Consider the following 17860-nt stretch of genomic DNA (forward strand, 5'->3'; position numbering starts at 1 on the left):
GCTTAGGGATCTTGAATCTGGAAATGAGTTCAAGAAGGAAAGAAGAAAAAAAAAGAGTAGGGGATGGCCCTATGCCTAGTATCTCCTTCTGCCTAGGGCCAGGGCAGGGCTGAAAACAGCCCGGCGAGCTGCGGCGGGGCTGCTGCATGGGGAAGCTGAGGTTACCGCTCCGCACCGCGGAGGAGCAAGCCTGTTCAACCCGGTTTGGAGATTGTTAAGAAATACAACCCTGCGACTCGTTAAACCCCTTAACTCTACCCTGCCTTGACTCAGATGCGCCGATCTGATAGGCTCAAATGGGTTAAACTGCCTCTTACATAACGGGACTGCCTGGCTCTACACAATTAAAACACTTGATTGCAGTCTTTTCCCGACTCTGCATCCCAGCACGACCCGCCCCGTGCCTCCCAGCGCGCCTGCGTGCCGCGCGTGCACAGGCCCCCGCGCGCACGCTGGCCCTCGCGCGTACTACACACTCTCCATCACACACACACTCCATGTTGACCATAAACAATCCCCTACTCACACACACAACTTAGTGTCAACACGCACAGATAAAAGAGGGGCGTCCTGCAATCCATACTGGCCGACCCCCACAGTCACGCAAGCTGCTGTACCGTAAGGCCTTGCACCTCCTCGTGTCCCCGCAAAAAAGCAGCGCCCCGCCACCATTCCCTACCTATTCCCGAGAAAAGGCAAAGAGAGAACTAGTTGGCTGCTCGTTAACTGCAGCGTAGCTACCCAGGCGAGATTAAAAACAAACAACTCACAGTCGCCGGCGTCATGATGGCGCCGACCACAACTTGGAGGACTTCAAACTTACGGTGCCTCGAGAGGTAAAACGCACCGGTGAGGGAAGGGAAAGCGCCCCTCAGCTCTCTTCACCCCAGCCCCGACACGCAGACTTTTCTAGCAAAGCATCCCTCTAGCGCTTACGACAGTAAGGAAAGCCTTCATTCTACGGTGGCTCTCATTCCCCCTCGGTTTGCATAATTGTGATACAGTTCCTCCTAATTATTTTTTTCGTTGTCTTTCTTTTCTTTTTTTCTTGCTTTCGTTTTTCTTTTTTTCTTTCTTTCTTTTTTTTTTTTTTTTTTTTTAATCCACCCCCCCTTCTCCATCCCCAGTCCCCGGGCGGGGTTGCTAAGGAAACGGCCGCTTGGCAACGCGCGCGAGCCCGGGGGCCGGCGGCCGGCGCAGCGCCCCGCGCTGCTTCTGCTGCTGCTGCTGCTGCTGCTGCGATTGCAGCCGCCGCCGCCGCTCGCCCTGCCTCCTCCGCTGCCGCCGCGCCTCCTCCCTCACTCTCCGACGCGCTCGCCTCCTCGCTAGATGGTGTGCGAGCCGCCCGAGAATTAGACACACTCCGGACGCGGCCAAAAGCAACCGAGAGGAGGTGTAGTGTGGTGCCAGGGGGAGGGAGGGGAGGGAGGGAGGGAAAGCGAAGAGGAGGAGGGGGAGGCAAAAACACCGAAAAACAAAAAGAGAGAAACAACACCCAACAACCAGGAGTGGGGGGGAAGAAAGAAAGAAAAGAAACCCACCCACCCATCAAAAAAAAAAAAAAAAAAAAAAAAAAAAAAAAATCCTGTGGCTCGCCGCCTGGTTCCCGGGAAGACTCGCCAGCACCAGGGGGTGGGGGAGTGCGAGCTGAAAGCTGCTGGAGAGTGAGCAGCCCTAGCAGGGATGGACATGATGATGTTGGTGCAGGGTGCTTGTTGCTCGAACCAGTGGCTGGCGGCGGTGCTCCTCAGCCTGTGCTGCCTGCTACCCTCCTGCCTCCCGGCTGGACAGAGTGTGGACTTCCCCTGGGCTGCCGTGGACAACATGATGGTCAGAAAAGGGGACACGGCGGTGCTTAGGTAGGAAGAACGGCGTGCTTTTCGTACTTGTCTCGGTCTATCTTTCTGTCTCTCTTTGAACCCTCTCTGCCTTCTTTATAACACAAGCAATAATGCTGGTGGTGCTCATCATGGAAAGACCACATCTCAAGAATTCCAGGTGCAGATTCTTCCCGGAGCCCCGGCCCGTTTATGCTGGGGCAGGTAGCAAGCTGGACTTGTGATGCTAAAGCACTTTGCCGGAACGCCAAGTAGCCTGGGGATGAGTGAACTGTCAGGTTTAGAAGGAGGGGCAGGTGCCACTTTGAAACTGAATGCACAAGGTCTCTGTTTTACTGTCATGGGGTACTCTTGGAGAGTCTGACAAGTTTATAAGGTTTGTTTCTATTTTACTCCAGCATAAGCGACTCTTTCAAACTGCTGGTTCTCTGCTCCCATTTATTTTCCCTCTCACTTGGACACTCAGGCTCGATTTCTTGCTCTTTATCTTTCTTTCCTTTTACCGCTTTCTCTTTTCTTTCTTTTCTCCTTCTTCCTTCTCTTATACCATTTTCCCCACCTCCTTGTAACTCTTTTTCCCTCCAATATCTCTTTTCACACCTTTTCTATTTTCGTTTTTTTCCCTCCTTTTTAAAATTTGTTCGCATATTTTCTCATTTTTATCTCCACGACTTTAATTTCTGTTCTTCACACTTAATCCCCTTTCCTCCTCTCTTTTAACCCTTTTCCTTTTAGTTAATTTTTTTTTATTCCTCCTTAATGTCCCTATCCTGTGCTTTTGACTCCCATTTCTCGTCCCTCTCCCAATACCGTTTCCCACCCCTGTGGCACACACAGGCATGGTCACTCTTCCCCTCCAGTACCATTTACTCACCCTCATAACTCTTATTTCTATAAACATACTACTTCACATACTCTCACATCCTCACATGCACTGGCACTTGCATGCTCTAAGAAACACTTCCACATTCAGATCCTCTCTCACTGTTTAAAAGGCATACTCTCCTTCTCTGTTCCACATTGTCACTCACACATGTGTACACACTGCCTCTCTCACTCGCTCTCACTCTGGCTCTCCTCTCTTTTTCTCTTTCTATGTCTTTCTGTCGTCTCTTTCTTCCCACCTTCCTCCCTCCTTCAGTCTTCAGTTTTACTTCTTTTTCTCATTTTTCCTTTTTCCCTTCTTTCCCCTAAGCTTGATCTCTGAGGTGGTTTGTCATTAATGAACATCCATACCCTGGTTTTAACCCTAAGCAACAGGGCAGAGAGGGAGTCTGGAAATATTTCCTATGAAAATATAAATGATCACCAAAGCTTAGATCTAAACAAAGCTAAACGCCCTATTCCTTCATTTCTTTCCCATCACCCTCCCTTCTCCCCTTGCCACCCCACCTCACATTTCCCTGAAAGATCTTCTTTCTCTCCACTGGGTGGTAGTTGACTTGTAAGTGTGGCTTGCACAACATCAGTGTACTTGACATGTCTAAGGTGAAAGAGAGTGGGAAATGTTTCTGTTTGAATCATGCAACATATTTAAATTTAATGATGTGGGTGTGGTATATGACTTACACCTTTTGGAACATGCCTATGAGTTCAAATTTGGAATACTATCATATTTTTTAATATACATGAATGCATATGTTTTTAATAATTTCTGTTTTGAATTAAAAAGTCACTGTATACAAAAGTAACTAATATCTTTGTTATTACATAGTAAAAAGAAAAACTTTTCTTTGTTGGTAACAGTGATAAACTCTTTGTCACAGAGAGGATATAAATTAAGCCTGTATGTACTCTTTATGTTAAGTTTGTTTTAGAAGTTTGAACAACAGTGATAAGGGCAAAACACTATCTTCAGAGATTGCAAACATATATCATGGGAGCTGCAATATGTATTTTTGTAGTAAGCAACATATTGCTTATTTGTAGTGAGCATTACCATTTCCACCCTAAAGGATTTAGAAGACTGCTTTTCTTTCAATAATATATTCTGGCATTTGGTTTACCAAACAAACAACAATTAAATAAATACTATGGTTAATGAAAATAGCTGGACCCACATTCTGCTTCCAGGAGACTCATGTTTAGTTCACTCATTGCTTCCAATAGTGAAGCTTCCCTAATATGTGGGGACCATATATTTCCAGTGTTGTTGGTTTGGTGCAGTCCTTGTTTACTTTGTGTGCTCTGTACCTCATCCATTTAGATGCTATATCCTGCATTTTGTGATATTGAGGGAACTTTTGACTTTCAAACTTCTTGAAGAGAACAGAGTCTCTCTGTCTTCTCGATAATGTTTCTAACAAATTAGATTTTAGTTTTTAAGTATTTTTTTATCATATGAAATAGAAATTTGAACTACATTACTTTTTACTCAAAGCAATTTGCTTATAGTAATTCTGAGATTCTCAAAGAAGTATCTAGTTGTTGAACTTCTTACATTGTCTGTAGGTTTTAAACTAATTTAACATATCCATTTATAAGAAATTCTGTCTCCATTAGAAAACGTTAAATATTGCCAGTTATTTTTTTCTTGACTTCTCTACAGCTGATAATTTCCTCTGCTCATAGACCAATATAGATAGAGCTTAAGGACTAATTGAGTATAGGCAACTCAGGTGATGCATTTTTTTTTTTTAAATCAAGAGTAATGTCACAGTTATATTTTGTTTTTTCTTTGTATACTTAAAACCATATCTGTTGTTATTCTCTAACTCATTATAAAACAAAACAAAATTCTACCCTTCAAACATACGCCCTTGTCCCATCAAAATACATGAATGAAGTGCTCAGGAGAACACTTAACCGAATTACATGATATCATTCGTCAAACTTTGCACAGTATATTCTATTTTTAATGTAACATATTCCTCACAGTGTCTTTAATAAAAAACAAATAGTGGCATAACAGTTATCAAATAATTTTAAGTGCTAAAGGCCTTAAAGTGCAAACATGCCAGTCAGTGACTCTGTTGCTTGTGGTTACGCTAATGAAACAGAAGTTTAAAGGTCAAATGATACATTTCTATTTCCTAAGTGCCAGAATGTCTGTTTTTGAGAAGAGGATCATGAAAAACAAAACTTTCCTTAAGTGCAGTTATAATACACAAGGGAAATTCATTCTGTTATCTAACTGTATCTGTCATTTTATAAATCATCTTTTCTGTTTAGCTTAAATACAGGATTTATGATGACATTCCACTTAATAATTTTAATATTTTTATCATTTTACCTTCGTCTCTTAGGGTTAGTGAAGCCATACATATGAAGTGTAAAGATGTTTCTTACTTTTAATAATATTATTCAGTGCTAAATTTCTGAATGATTCACTTGAATTATTTGGACCTTCTTGATAAAGTATTTAATGATACAGATATTCAATATAGTAATGTTTGATATTTCCCTTTCTTAAGCTTTGTATTTAAAAAATATATGGTGTCTAAAATACATTGTAATTTGCTATAAACACAAGCTGTTTCCATTAACTTATTAAATATAGACTTTAATTGCTACTACATTTAATATATACAGTATTTTATTCTTAACAGAACTTGTTAATCTTGTATGGAGACATTAACTTTTTTTACATTTTTTGAGTTGTATTTTGTAGTACATGGAAGATCTGAGTTAATACGTCATGGGCTGACCTAGTAGAGAACAGGAATGCTAGAACCATATTGGTTATGCTTCAGGACCCAATGTTTCTGGAACTGGAGAATTCAGGGGAATATAACTCTGCTCTAGAACAATACATAAATTTCAGGAGACTTAAAAAAATCATTTTGCAGTCACTTTAATATGAACCAGTTGCTTTACTCTTACCTTAGTAATAAATACTGTTATGTAAACATGTCAAAAATATTTAATACTCCTTGGAAACAATACTATGAACATCCTTATTTACATCCTCCCAGTGCCTGCACATTTTTAAAACACGTGTTATTTTTAAGCTAATTTTTTTCAATCTGTTTCTTATTCAGCCCTTCTGTATGAAGTTTGTACTTTTTTAGTCACCTTTCTGATATGATTTCAAAATATCCTATTATCTGGTTGTCATGCTTTAATCGAAAAAAGTAAGATTCTTTCCTTAATTGTGATATCTTCTTTTACCTTAGCAAAGTTGAACACAACTCTTGTCATTTTAATGCAATATATTTGAATGAAAGTTATGTGATATCCTACTATGATATTGTAATATGGAAGAAGGTTTTTGCTTAGGGCATATTTCTACACTATTGGAAACCACAAAACTTTTGCAAGTAAATTTATGAATGAATATGACAAGTATTTATGATTGCTTATCCTATTTGTTCACTACATTTGCCTTTTTATTAGACTACATTAACTGGTTATGATTTGAAATGCATGCTGTTACAATAAAATAAATGATTTCTGTGTGAGAATACAGAATTACCAATAGTAGTGAAAATCAATTATGGTGTACTTTTGGAATAGTATTTGAGAGTCTCATATTTTCTGTTGAGTTATTCCTACACATTGATGCATTATACTTTCCAAATGCTCAGTTCAACTTTACAAATATTTTCAATTTAGGACATTAAGGCACTATTTTAAAACCTGTATGTCTATTAAATAATATTATGAAGAAATATTTTTAAAATCCTGAGGGTTCTTTTTTTTTTTCTTTTTAAAAAGAGGAGGGATAATGGATTATCAGAATGGTCAATCTGGAAAAATATGTTCTAGAGTATGTAATAAATGTTAAATGTTACCTATATTGATTTGCAGAACTGTTCTATTGGCAAGATATATTACTTGATACTTTAGTACACAACTATTAATAAAAGTATAAGATAATATTTTTAATTTTCTAGATAAATGTATTTTGCCCAATCTTTTTAGTTCAGAAGAATTCAAAAACCCATGGAGTTGTATAGATCTTTGAACACAAGCATGTTAATGAACTACTTATTTTAAATAGATAGGCTTTACAATTAAATCACTACCTAGAATAAGTTAATACTGCAATACCTGACTTCTACAGAATTTACAGAAATGTTCCCATCATGGTCTGTGTGAGTTCTGGGCCTGATTGACCAGACCCATCCTTTGTCCATCTGCTATTCTGTGCTATGGGGTGGTGGTGGGGTCTTCAGGTGGAGGCTGGAGCTAATCCCTAAAGCTACATTTCCCAGTCTTCCATGCCAACTATCTTCAGGCTGTCATTAGCCAATGGAAAGTAGTTTTTGGTGAAGGGACAACATCATGAAGTGAGGGGCTAGGGCATTTCTCCCCTCTTTCATTGTTTTGGGCAGTGTACAGCACTGTATTCATCTCCCATGGGAACCTTTTTTGTTTCAACTTCCAACTGATAACTAGCCCCTGTGTTTCTCTTTACTGCTTTATCCCTTCTTGCCTTCAACCTAGTAGTAGTAGTGGCTTCCTGATGTTACTAACCACTGAGTTATCTTACCACCTTCTATTTAGCTTCCCAGGTATTCTATCCCCTTTAAAATACATTTCCTACATTAAATTCTCCCATTTTTAATATACAGAATGGTGGTGTTTGTAGAACCTTGATAGATACATAGTGAAAAGTGATAGTTTTTGTGATTTTAATTATATTTGATTGAGTGACTGTGGCACTATAAATGTTGCTTACTAGCACTGAATGTAATAGTTTTTAAAGGAAACGTGCATAGAAGTTAAGCCATAAGAATATTGAGGCATATTACATAGAAAAAAGAAGAGGCTTTTTAATCCATACACAGATTATATTAATAATGAACCAAATGAATAAATGTTGAATTAATATAACATTTAATAATTTCAGTAGGAAAATATATAATGTTGCTATGTGTGGAAAATAAATTGATGAACATATATTGATGAGATTCAATAACAGTGTTACATTTTTTTACTAAGCCAAAAATAACTATGATTAAACCCTGCTTGTAGATATGTGATCAAAATGCTAAGACAATTCATAGAGTGTTGCCTATTGAATTCAATAAAAATTAAATGTCTTTCTTTATATAGAATAACATCTGAGGTGACAATAAAAGTTTCTAGTTTTTACGAAGTATATGACCGTAACAATATTGCTAATTGAACTATTTGACTATTGTAGGAATTAGTCTCAAACAAGTAGAATCTTTTGATTAAAACTCAAGTCATTTTTCTACCATATCTTGTTTCAGAATTGCAGAAATTAAGACGTTATAGACATCACATGACTTAAACATTTTTTTTTTTTTTGAGATGGAGTCTCGCTTTGTCCCCCAGGCTGGAGTGAAGTGGCACAATCATAGCTCAGTGTAGCCTCTAAATCCTTGGGCTCAAGTGATCCTCCTGCCTTAGCCTTCTGAGTAGCTGGGACTACAGGTGTGTGCTAACATACCTGGCTAATTTATTTTTATTTTTATTTTTAAAGATGGGGTCTTACTGTGTTGCCCAGACTGGTCTCAAACTCCTGGCCTCAAGCCATCCTTATGCCTGAAGCTGTCAAGTAGCTAGAGTTATAGATGAAAGCCCCTCTTAACTGTGTATCAGATGATGTGGTGACCTTCTCATTTGCTCCTGCAAAACACTTTCTAAAAGACACTTATATAGGTGTCTGGTTCATATATAAATAAACGATTGTCATTGAGTCCTACTATTGGTACATTTTTCTGTAATTATTCAGGAGAAATGATAATTTAAGACTGTCGTTAAATGACTCTCTCTCAGGGATGCTCTAGAGAGGATTTCTGAATTTGGAAGGAAGTTGAATTTCTTTTCTTTTTCTTTCTTTTTTTTTTTTTTTGATACGGAGTCTCGCTCTGTCGCCCGGGCTGGAGTGCAGTGGCCGGATCTCAGCTCACTGCAAGCTCCGCCTCCCGGGTTCACCTCATTCTCCTGCCTCAGCCTCCCGAGTAGCTGGGACTACAGGCGCCCGCCACCTCGCCTGGCTATTTTTTTGTATTTTTTAGTAGAGACGGGGTTTCACCGTGTTAGCCGGGATGGTCTTGATCTCCTGACCTCGTGATCCGCCCGTCTCGGCCTCCCAAAGTGCTGGAATTACAGGCTTGAGCCACCGCGCCCGGCCGGAAGTTGAATTTCTTGATATCGTTCATTGCATTTCTCTGGAAGCTCACTGATAGATTAAAGATTGTCATTGTCACTTTCTATGCATATGAAAAAATAAAATTTATTGTGTTTTTTTCTAGGAGTATCCTATTACCTGTCATTTTGCTTTTCTAAAGGAAATGTTAAATTGGTTCACATTTTATTTTGTCAGATATTTTATGTGTTGTTTCAAATTAACCAGCAGAAACAAAAACTTCCCGTATGACTGGAGACTAAAATCTCAGATTTTTCTACACAGTCATAATCGTTATCAAATTGAGTTTTAATTACTCTGCTGTATATATTACAGAAAAACGTGGTATAACTTATAAGATCTTTATGAATAAATAATAGAAATTGATATTTTGCAAATATGTATTTTCTGTTTTTCTTTGCTATTTTAATTTTGATTAGAAAAACACACGGGTTTGTAGTGGTAAAACGCTCGTGCAGCTATCTGTAGGGCCTTAGCACAGAAGCTTTTATGTATCAGGCCAATATCCACTAATTTTTGAATTAATGAGTAAATGGAAGGGTAAGTGAAGAAATGAATGTATTTAAGTGTTTTTTTGTTAAATCCATATATCAACAGTCCCTGCCTTAAGTAATTCCTGCAGAAGTCTTAGTGGTTTAAGAGATATACATTGGAAATATTCAGTGTCTTTATATTACAGGACATAGTCTACTTTGAAGAAAATATACTTCTTGCTAAAGGTATTATTAAATAAAATGTTCCAAAATATAAGGCATTTTACCTAAGAAAGGTAAAGTGTTCTTTGATTAACTTCTATTTTGTGTGTATTTGTGTGTGTGTGTGTATGTGCTATGTTAAGATTTCAAAGGTATTCTTACTGTAGGTTTAAGCAGAAAAGTGTGAAATGTAATGATTTAGTTGTAAGATTTTGAAATGTAGTTATAATTTTAAGAAGATCCCAGATTTTACATTGTATAGGAAGGCTTTTGCCCTTGACAATTATAATCAACAGATAGCAGGAACAGTTCAAAATAGCAAAATATCTATTGTGGCCTCCTAATATTTGTTTCTGTTTCTACCTCAACTTGTGGAGCCTTCTCTTCCTTTCTCCTAAAGCTTTAATTAAACGAAATCAATAAGGATACAAAGGTAGAAAGAATTTGCTATTGCTACAATTTTACTGAATTGTAAAAAGTAGCTACAAGCCCCAAACCAGAGCAGAACTTTTGTATCATTTTAACTATCTCCTAGAGGTAGGTCAGCAGTACTTTATAAACCACAGTGTATTGATACTAGCTGATAGAATTTTAATGTGGTCATATGGCTTTGATTTATAATGTTGAGGATGTTATCTATTGGTGTAGTGATTTCTAAGCCATATCAAGTTCTGAATCCTGACAGAGGACCTTTGATGCTCTTATAAGCATTCAGCTGGCATGGGAATTGGTCTCTTAATCACCTTCTCTAAGAAAAGAAGAATAGAGGAAAGGAGGAATTTGGCAGTGTTGCCAGCATTAAATGTTGCTCTTTTGAATAAAAGCCAATTCATTGTACTTTCCAGATAGCTGGTAATTTACTCAATTTAAGGAAGATGTTTATAACCCTTTTTAGTCCAGAACAAAGTTGTTCTTTACTGAATTTTTCTGAGTCGTTTGGACATAGGTCCAGTGCCCATGCTCATGCTATTGATAGAGTTTGTGTGCGTATTAGTGTGTGTTTAAAGCTGTGGCTACTGCCATAAAGTATGTAAAGGTTTTAGATAAGTTAAAGAGCCATGGAAAATATGTGTTCCATTGTCTTCAGAAACCCCTTTCTTTTCATGCAACTAAGTTACATTTAGAAGTATTAATGAATTTAAGAGATACTGTGAATATAAGAGCTGTAATCAGAAGATATTTTATATATTTTCTTTAATAACATTTATCCTGTAATATAAGGGTGTCTAATAAAGAGATCGTAAAGTTTTTCTAATTTTATAAATAGAATATTTCTTACAGTAGACTATATTTAGATACCTAATATTTGATTTGTAAGTATTTTCAAATTAGTGTATTTGGCTGATGATCAGTTGAATAGAAAATGGCTTGTGGACTACTTAGTGTAGTGCTTGGTAGATTATTAGTATTAAAAACCTGAATGTTGAGTGAAAGAATGGGAGAAGAGATGGGGAGGAAGGGAAGAGGAAGAAAGGGAGGGAGGAAAGCATTTTAAGCTGTATTAGTGACTTCTCATCACATTACCTTAAACTTTAGATCCCTTGGGATGACATAGAATTAAGCCCAGACATTTCATTATATAGAAGTATAAGAGAAAATATATTTAATTTCGGCCGGGCGCGGTGGCTCAAGCCTGTAATCCCAGCACTTTGGGAGGCCGAGACGGGCGGATCACGAGGTCAGGAGATCGAGACCATCCTGGCTAACACAGCGAAACCCCGTCTCTACTAAAAAATACAAAAAATTAGCCGAGCGAAGTGGTGGGCTTCTGTAGTCCCAGCTACTCGGGAGGCTGAGGCAGGAGAATGGCGTAAACCCGGGAGGCGGAGCTTGCAGTGAGCCGAGATCTGGCCACTGCACTCCAGCCTGGGCGACAGAGCGAGACTCCGTCTCAAAAAAAAAAAAAGAAAATATATTTAATTTCATATAATTATTAAATAACTGAAATAATTCTAAGCCCTTACTTTTCTGTATTAGTCTGTTTTCATACTGTTGATAAAGACACACACGAGACCGGGAAGAAAAAGAGGTTTAATTGGACTTACAATTCCACGTGACTGGTGAGGCCTCAGAATCATGGCGGGAGGCAAAAAGCACTTCTTACAAGGTGGCAGCAAGAGAAAATGAGGAAGAAGCAAAAACAGAAGCCCCTGATCAACTCATCAGATCTTGTGAGACTTACTCATTATCATGAGAATAGTATGGGAAAGACAGCCCCTCATGATTCAATTACTTCCCCCTAGGTCCCTCCCACAACATGTGGGAATTCTGGGATATACAACTCAAGTTGAGATTTGGGTGGGTGCACAGCTGAATCATATCACTTTTCCATGATGAAGTAATATACACTGTACATATTGAAGTTTGAAAATTGTGTTTTTCATGCAGGTGTATGTCTTCCTTCTCAGTTACTAGTCTATATTTATTTTAGAACATAGATAGCAGCTTTATACCTTGGCCTGCAATTGGGTCAGGGGCCATTTTTTGGAATATGTTCACAAAAGGAGATTAGATATACCGTAAGCGCTCATTTAGTGTTGTTGATAAGTTTTTAGAAACTCTGACTTAAGCAAAATGATGTATAATGAAAATAAGTTTTCTTCCTTCCTCAACATTATAAGAAAACAACATGGAACAAAATGATGTTACTCAATCACCTGCTGTATGTTGTTTTACTTAAAGTTGCAGCTTCCAAGAATCTATTCACATCATTGAGGGATTATAATACATCTTTGAAAAGTCTTCTGCATCTCTTTCTTATGCTTATGTTACTTATTTTTGTTCACAAATTATTCTAGATGTGAAGTTACTTTTGCTTATTTGTACAGTTTATCATCTATCATAATTGCTTAGTTTTATTGAAATTGTTCATGCTTTGAGGCAACCAGAATGGAAGCAATCAGAACTTGAGTTCCTGCTTCTGTACTTACTGGCTATGTGACCTGGAACAAAAGCCTTGTCTCCACAACAGAAGTAGATGGGTTAAATGAGATATTACATGTAAAATGCTGGCAGTACGTAACACATAGTAAGTACTAAAAGTACGTTAGCTAATTTTATGCTGCTTTTTTCCTGCTAATCTCACTTTGAAATTTATTGGCACTTGGCTTCACATCTGGAAGTAGAAACACACTAAAAAATGTTTTAGCTCTTAGGGTGCACACCCAGAGCACTCAAAAGAAATGGAATCACAAATTTTATGCTCAACAGACTGATGGTGATTTGATTCACTTACCAGAAGTGACAGAGCACTATAATTGGGTGGTCACATGAAGCAATGAGGACTTAAGTGAGAAATGGAAAGAAACAGAAGAGAAGAAGTAAAAGTAATTAGAAATAAGTAATGACAGTGAAAGAGTCGGAGGATGAAGATGAACATTTGTGACAGTTTAGAATGGAAGATATGACAGCTCGTGATAACACTGGAATAGTTGATAAGAGGACTAGCATTAAAAAATTAGCAAACTCTGGATTCTGGATAGTGTAGCAAATAATTATTGAGGATTAGATATATTCTTATGGTTCCTCGGGGCATCTGTAGGTTATGCTGAAGGCAATGCAGTTCAGAAGCAGTAGGTATGGGCAAGAACTTACCCTATACATTGCCATTGTTGCCAGAGGCAATATACTGAATTAAAGCTTGGAATTATGTATGAATGCTTGCCCTAATTCTGCATATTTGCAAAATGCACAGCATAGTGTTTTATCGTCATGATGGTGGAGCCATCATCAACATCATGATTCAGATTGAAATCACAGTCCCAGAACATCTACCATATATAACATACGTTCACAACTATGTACAATAAACTATTTCTTTCCCACTCTTATAGCCAAGTAGATTGGCAAGGGAAGGTAACTTGAACCAGGTGGAACAGTTAGCAAGTGGCGGAGCCACAATTACAATCCAAGTCCTTTATCCCAAGCCCAGTGCCTTTCTCATTATCTTGTACCTCTTACTAAAAGAAATCAAAACAATTGACAAAAAATTTATTCGTTATTCATTTATTATGCATTTACTGATCACCAACTGCCTTTTAGCTTCTAAGTCTACAGTGATTAAAAACATCAAGACAGTATGTTCTATAGTTGAGGAAACGTGAAATTGTTTAAATGAGATTACATATTTGGCATATTAAATGTATATGCATATATATTTAATATATAGCATATATAATATATAGCATATATATTAAATGGTCACATGCATTTAGTAGATAGGAAAATTGTGAATTTTTAAAACTACTATAGATATTCTGGAGGAAAATCTCTCATCCATAAATGATTCCACCTTTAATGATTACAAGCTATTGATAACATAACAGAAAAAACAGCTATTGAACATCACACATAGTTAGGTATTATGTATTGATCACTGCAATGAATCTTTACAACAAACTATACTTCTTCTACTTTACAAATGGGGAAACAACGTCATAGAAGCTGAGTAATTTTCCGAACTTTATTACAGCAATTAATGCATAACCATGATTTGATCCTAGGCCTGTGTGTCTCCAAGGCTCGTGCTCATTTCCTTTCAAAAGCCACAATATGTCCTGAAGCTTTTTTGTATACTCTAGTCCTTAAAAGAAATGAAAATCAGTAGTTCCTTGTTATAGTATTCCAAGTCCCTAGTTTAATCATCTGAATGTCCATCCTGATATAACTCTGAACAGCTGAATCACCTTGATTCACTCCTTTGATAGGGGTTAGGCAGCCAATAATTTTAAGCACCATTATTTCCCAAGATAGGAAGATCCAAAGATTCAGAGACCTATAAAAGTTCCTTGTACTCCGATTTCAATAACACGTCAGTAGTAAGTTATAGTGTCTTATGTTTAATTGCCATCAATGAAAAATATCAAGCGTATTAGATATGTTGCCTTTCTCTGCTAGCTGGTAGCAGTAGTTTATATAGTTTATAGCCTAATTGAAAACTTGTTTGTATCCAATAGTACATAATTTAAGAATCTTTTAAAATGTGCTTATATATCCTTCTTCTAGAGACTTTGCATGTGTACCCAAGAGAAGTGTAAATTTTACGATGGCTGCGGCTGCTTTATATATCCAAAGCTTTTCCAGTAAAGTACTATTTTTGTCTCATATTGTTGAAAAATGCTTTCAAACCTTTATAACCCAGTTCTAGCTCCTTCTTCGCATGCTTACACCCTTCCATTTTATATTGTTTATTCTATCAATTTTATATTAGTCTGTTATCTCACTTGGCTGTACATAAGAATATAACAGACATAGTCAACAGCATTAATTTATTTAAAATTATTAATCCTGTATATTTCTATTTGTATAGAATGTTTTCTAAATTCTAGAATCCTTGAATTGATTTTTAATTTTTCTTTCTTTCTTTGGAAATGTGTATTTTTCCATTCATTGTATAGTTTTTCCCATAGGCAATGTGTTATTTCAGGAGTTCATTCACTCAATTTCTGCATTTATGCATTGAGTCCCTGTAGTATGCTATCCACTTTCTGTGAGTTTAAGATCCAATGATGATAAGAGATAAGTTCCTATCTATTGAATTTACATTGTAATTCAGTCTATATTCTCAAACACTGTTGTGTGTTATAAAAAACTTACATGTTCTGCTTCACTGACTCTTAGCTCAGTGGCCACAGCAAGTTATTCGGTTTTTCTGAGACTCAGTTTTCTTGTCTATAAAATGGAAATACTGAAAGCTACTCCCATACTTATTGTGATCACTATAGTAACGTTCGTGAATATGCCGAAAGCAGTGTCAGACACAGTTCGTGTTCTTTCGTTATCAGTTGTCTTTCTTATGCTGCCTTCCTCCTCTTCCTGTAATACAGCTATATTTTATGGCCAGAAAAATCTAGTTAAAGAAATTGTTACGTGTTATATTGTACTTGATGTATTCTGTTGGCTAATAACTTCTGAGGTTCACCTATTTTAAATTCAAGGCAGCTTTCTGATGCTGTGAAGAGTAGAGTGTATCTGAAGACGTGATGACCATCTCACACATATTGTTTCTACTTCTTGGACTTATTTTTTTCTTCATCTGAGATGCTTGTCCTTCATACTGTTTTCTCTGTAATACTTTTATACATGGATTTTCCTCTAAATTTATCATCAGTTTTTGACATATTCTGAAAGTCTATGAAGGTTTATTTTCTTCATTATTTCTTCTGTTAGCATCATAATCTTTTTACCATCGTTGTGTGTTTCTTCTACTATACTACACTTTTTTCAATAGACTTGTATTTTCCTTTTTCTTGGTTGAAATGATATGTGTAAGGGATACCTGATGCTTTATTTTACCAACAAAGCAAACAATATTTTTAATTCTTTTGCAAATAATTCTTCATTGAAATAGCACATTCGTGCTTTTTTGATTTTATTTTATCAGTTATTTTAACACAAATGGGTGCAATGGATGACCCTTCTCTCTAGCAATTTCAGTAATTGGTGAGTTGATTTTCTGAATTTTCTTGTGGCATTCAAAAATTCTCTTCATATTTGATACATATAACTAGTTTCTTACAGACAATATCTGGACTTTTCCATATTGTCCAGCTTTAAGTAGGACACAGTGTATATAATATTACTACGGGGACATCACTAAAATGAAAATTCTTGATAATATTCTTTTTTCACATTAAAATTCCTATTCACCTTTCTTCTCCTATATAAGAATATATTATTCTTACTATTTCAAAATTCTCATAAAACCCTTTAATAGCCTCATCATTTTTCTACTTACAGTTACGTATGCATGTGTATGTGAGATGGGGTCCTTGCAAATAGTGGCATATTTCTATGAACTATTTTGAAAATTGGGTGAGGAAACTGATTCCGATCAGTTACCTCACTGTAAAATGGGTTAATGATAATGCTTAACCAATAGGTTCTAAGAATTCAATGAGATAAACGTTGTAAGCTCCTCAACATCATGCCTGGTACGAAATAAACAAATGTTGCTAGTATGATTTTTCTAAATATTAACAATAAACCTTCATCGATATTATAGGGAATTAGCTGATAGCAATCAACATCAAAGTTTTCTGATAACATGATTACCTCTTTACTCTCCAGTATCCTTTAGGGACTTACTAATTATTCTTTATTTCAGATAGGACCTTTTGCTATTGCCCTCTCTTGTGTGGGACATTCTCCTTCTCATCAATTGATTTTCTAAAAAAAGAATTTTAATAATTTTCAGGTTCTATTTATTCTCTAAATTTAGCTCAATGGTATTTTTTTCTCATTCCCAAATTTGTGTTTGTGTGCGTGTGTGTATCTGTCTCTATTTATATACACTTGGTACATTTTTTAGATTTTTATGTATGTATATACATACCTACACACATTTGTGAATGTATTTACATAGTGAATGTGTTTACTCTGCATTTAACACAAGATGTGATAAAAATGTGTTTGGTGAAGATAAAGAAATTCCTTTCTTGTATTTTAGTTAATTATATACATATTTTATAAAAGACTTTTACCCAGCTATAGACCTGGTGAAGAAAGAACTGTTACTTTAATTGCCTTAGTATCACTTAAGGCCTTTAACAGGCTTGGTGTGTAGAAATAAGTAAGTGAATCTATAAAAAACGTATTTCTCTCAGTAGAATCTTTTACCATGTTTAGTTTCTGACAGTGTATGTACTTATGGTACATATGCATTTTTAATTTATTAAGTTATTAAAGTTTGTTACTATTTAACATAGTTTACATAGATCCATTTGGAATATATGTTGAGGTAAATATGTATTGGCATCTCCATTTTTTAGAGTTCATTACAATGTTATGTCAGTTACTCACCAGAAGTTTTGTGAGGCCAAGGGCACGCTTTTCTGTAAATATAGCTGCCATACTCCCAGAAAATGTTAATATCAATAACATTATGATGATGTAATAACATGGATGGGAAATCTCACAAAAGATTATCTTAGGAGTTTAGTAAGGTGCTATATTTAAAAAATGTAATGCTCTCTGAAAGTAAGATTATTTTTGGAATTTTACTTTATAAAATCACTTGAATTCTAGAGTGCATACAGTAATATTTTTTTGAATAGGAGATTATAAAATAGGACATCATAAGTGAGGAAGAAGAATTAAGTCCCAGCTGATAGGACTAATCAAATAAACTTCAGAGTTGGAAAATTATTTTGAATATTCTGTTATGATAATGATGATAGTCCTATGATATGTATAATCTATTAAGAAAATTGTTTTTCAAATTTATAAAACTAGGAAGCTCATTGAAGATTTTTCAAATATCTTTT

General features: G+C 36.3%; 1 protein-coding gene and 1 long non-coding RNA gene across 8 annotated transcripts in view; one reads left to right on the forward strand and one right to left on the reverse strand.

Annotated features, from left to right (window-relative positions):
* LOC107127201 (uncharacterized) overlaps window positions 1-919 on the reverse strand; it is a 513156-nt gene extending 512237 nt beyond the window's left edge. For all 6 annotated transcript variants that reach the window (XR_012418768.1, XR_010577715.2, XR_010577711.2 and 3 more), the window contains exon 1: window positions 771-919. This is a non-coding gene — a long non-coding RNA (uncharacterized lncRNA). The remainder of the gene's footprint in view (window positions 1-770) is intronic.
* A 718-nt stretch (window positions 920-1637) lies between these two features.
* NEGR1 (neuronal growth regulator 1) overlaps window positions 1638-17860 on the forward strand; it is an 892406-nt gene continuing 876183 nt past the window's right edge. For both annotated transcript variants that reach the window (XM_005543025.5, XM_045385974.3), the window contains exon 1: window positions 1638-1859. In XM_005543025.5, the coding sequence (XP_005543082.1) occupies window positions 1684-1859 (176 nt within the window). In that variant the 5' untranslated portion in view covers window positions 1638-1683. The remainder of the gene's footprint in view (window positions 1860-17860) is intronic.

This window comes from Macaca fascicularis, chromosome 1 (genome assembly GCF_037993035.2).
Source record: "Macaca fascicularis isolate 582-1 chromosome 1, T2T-MFA8v1.1".
Taxonomy (NCBI): domain Eukaryota; kingdom Metazoa; phylum Chordata; class Mammalia; order Primates; family Cercopithecidae; genus Macaca; species Macaca fascicularis.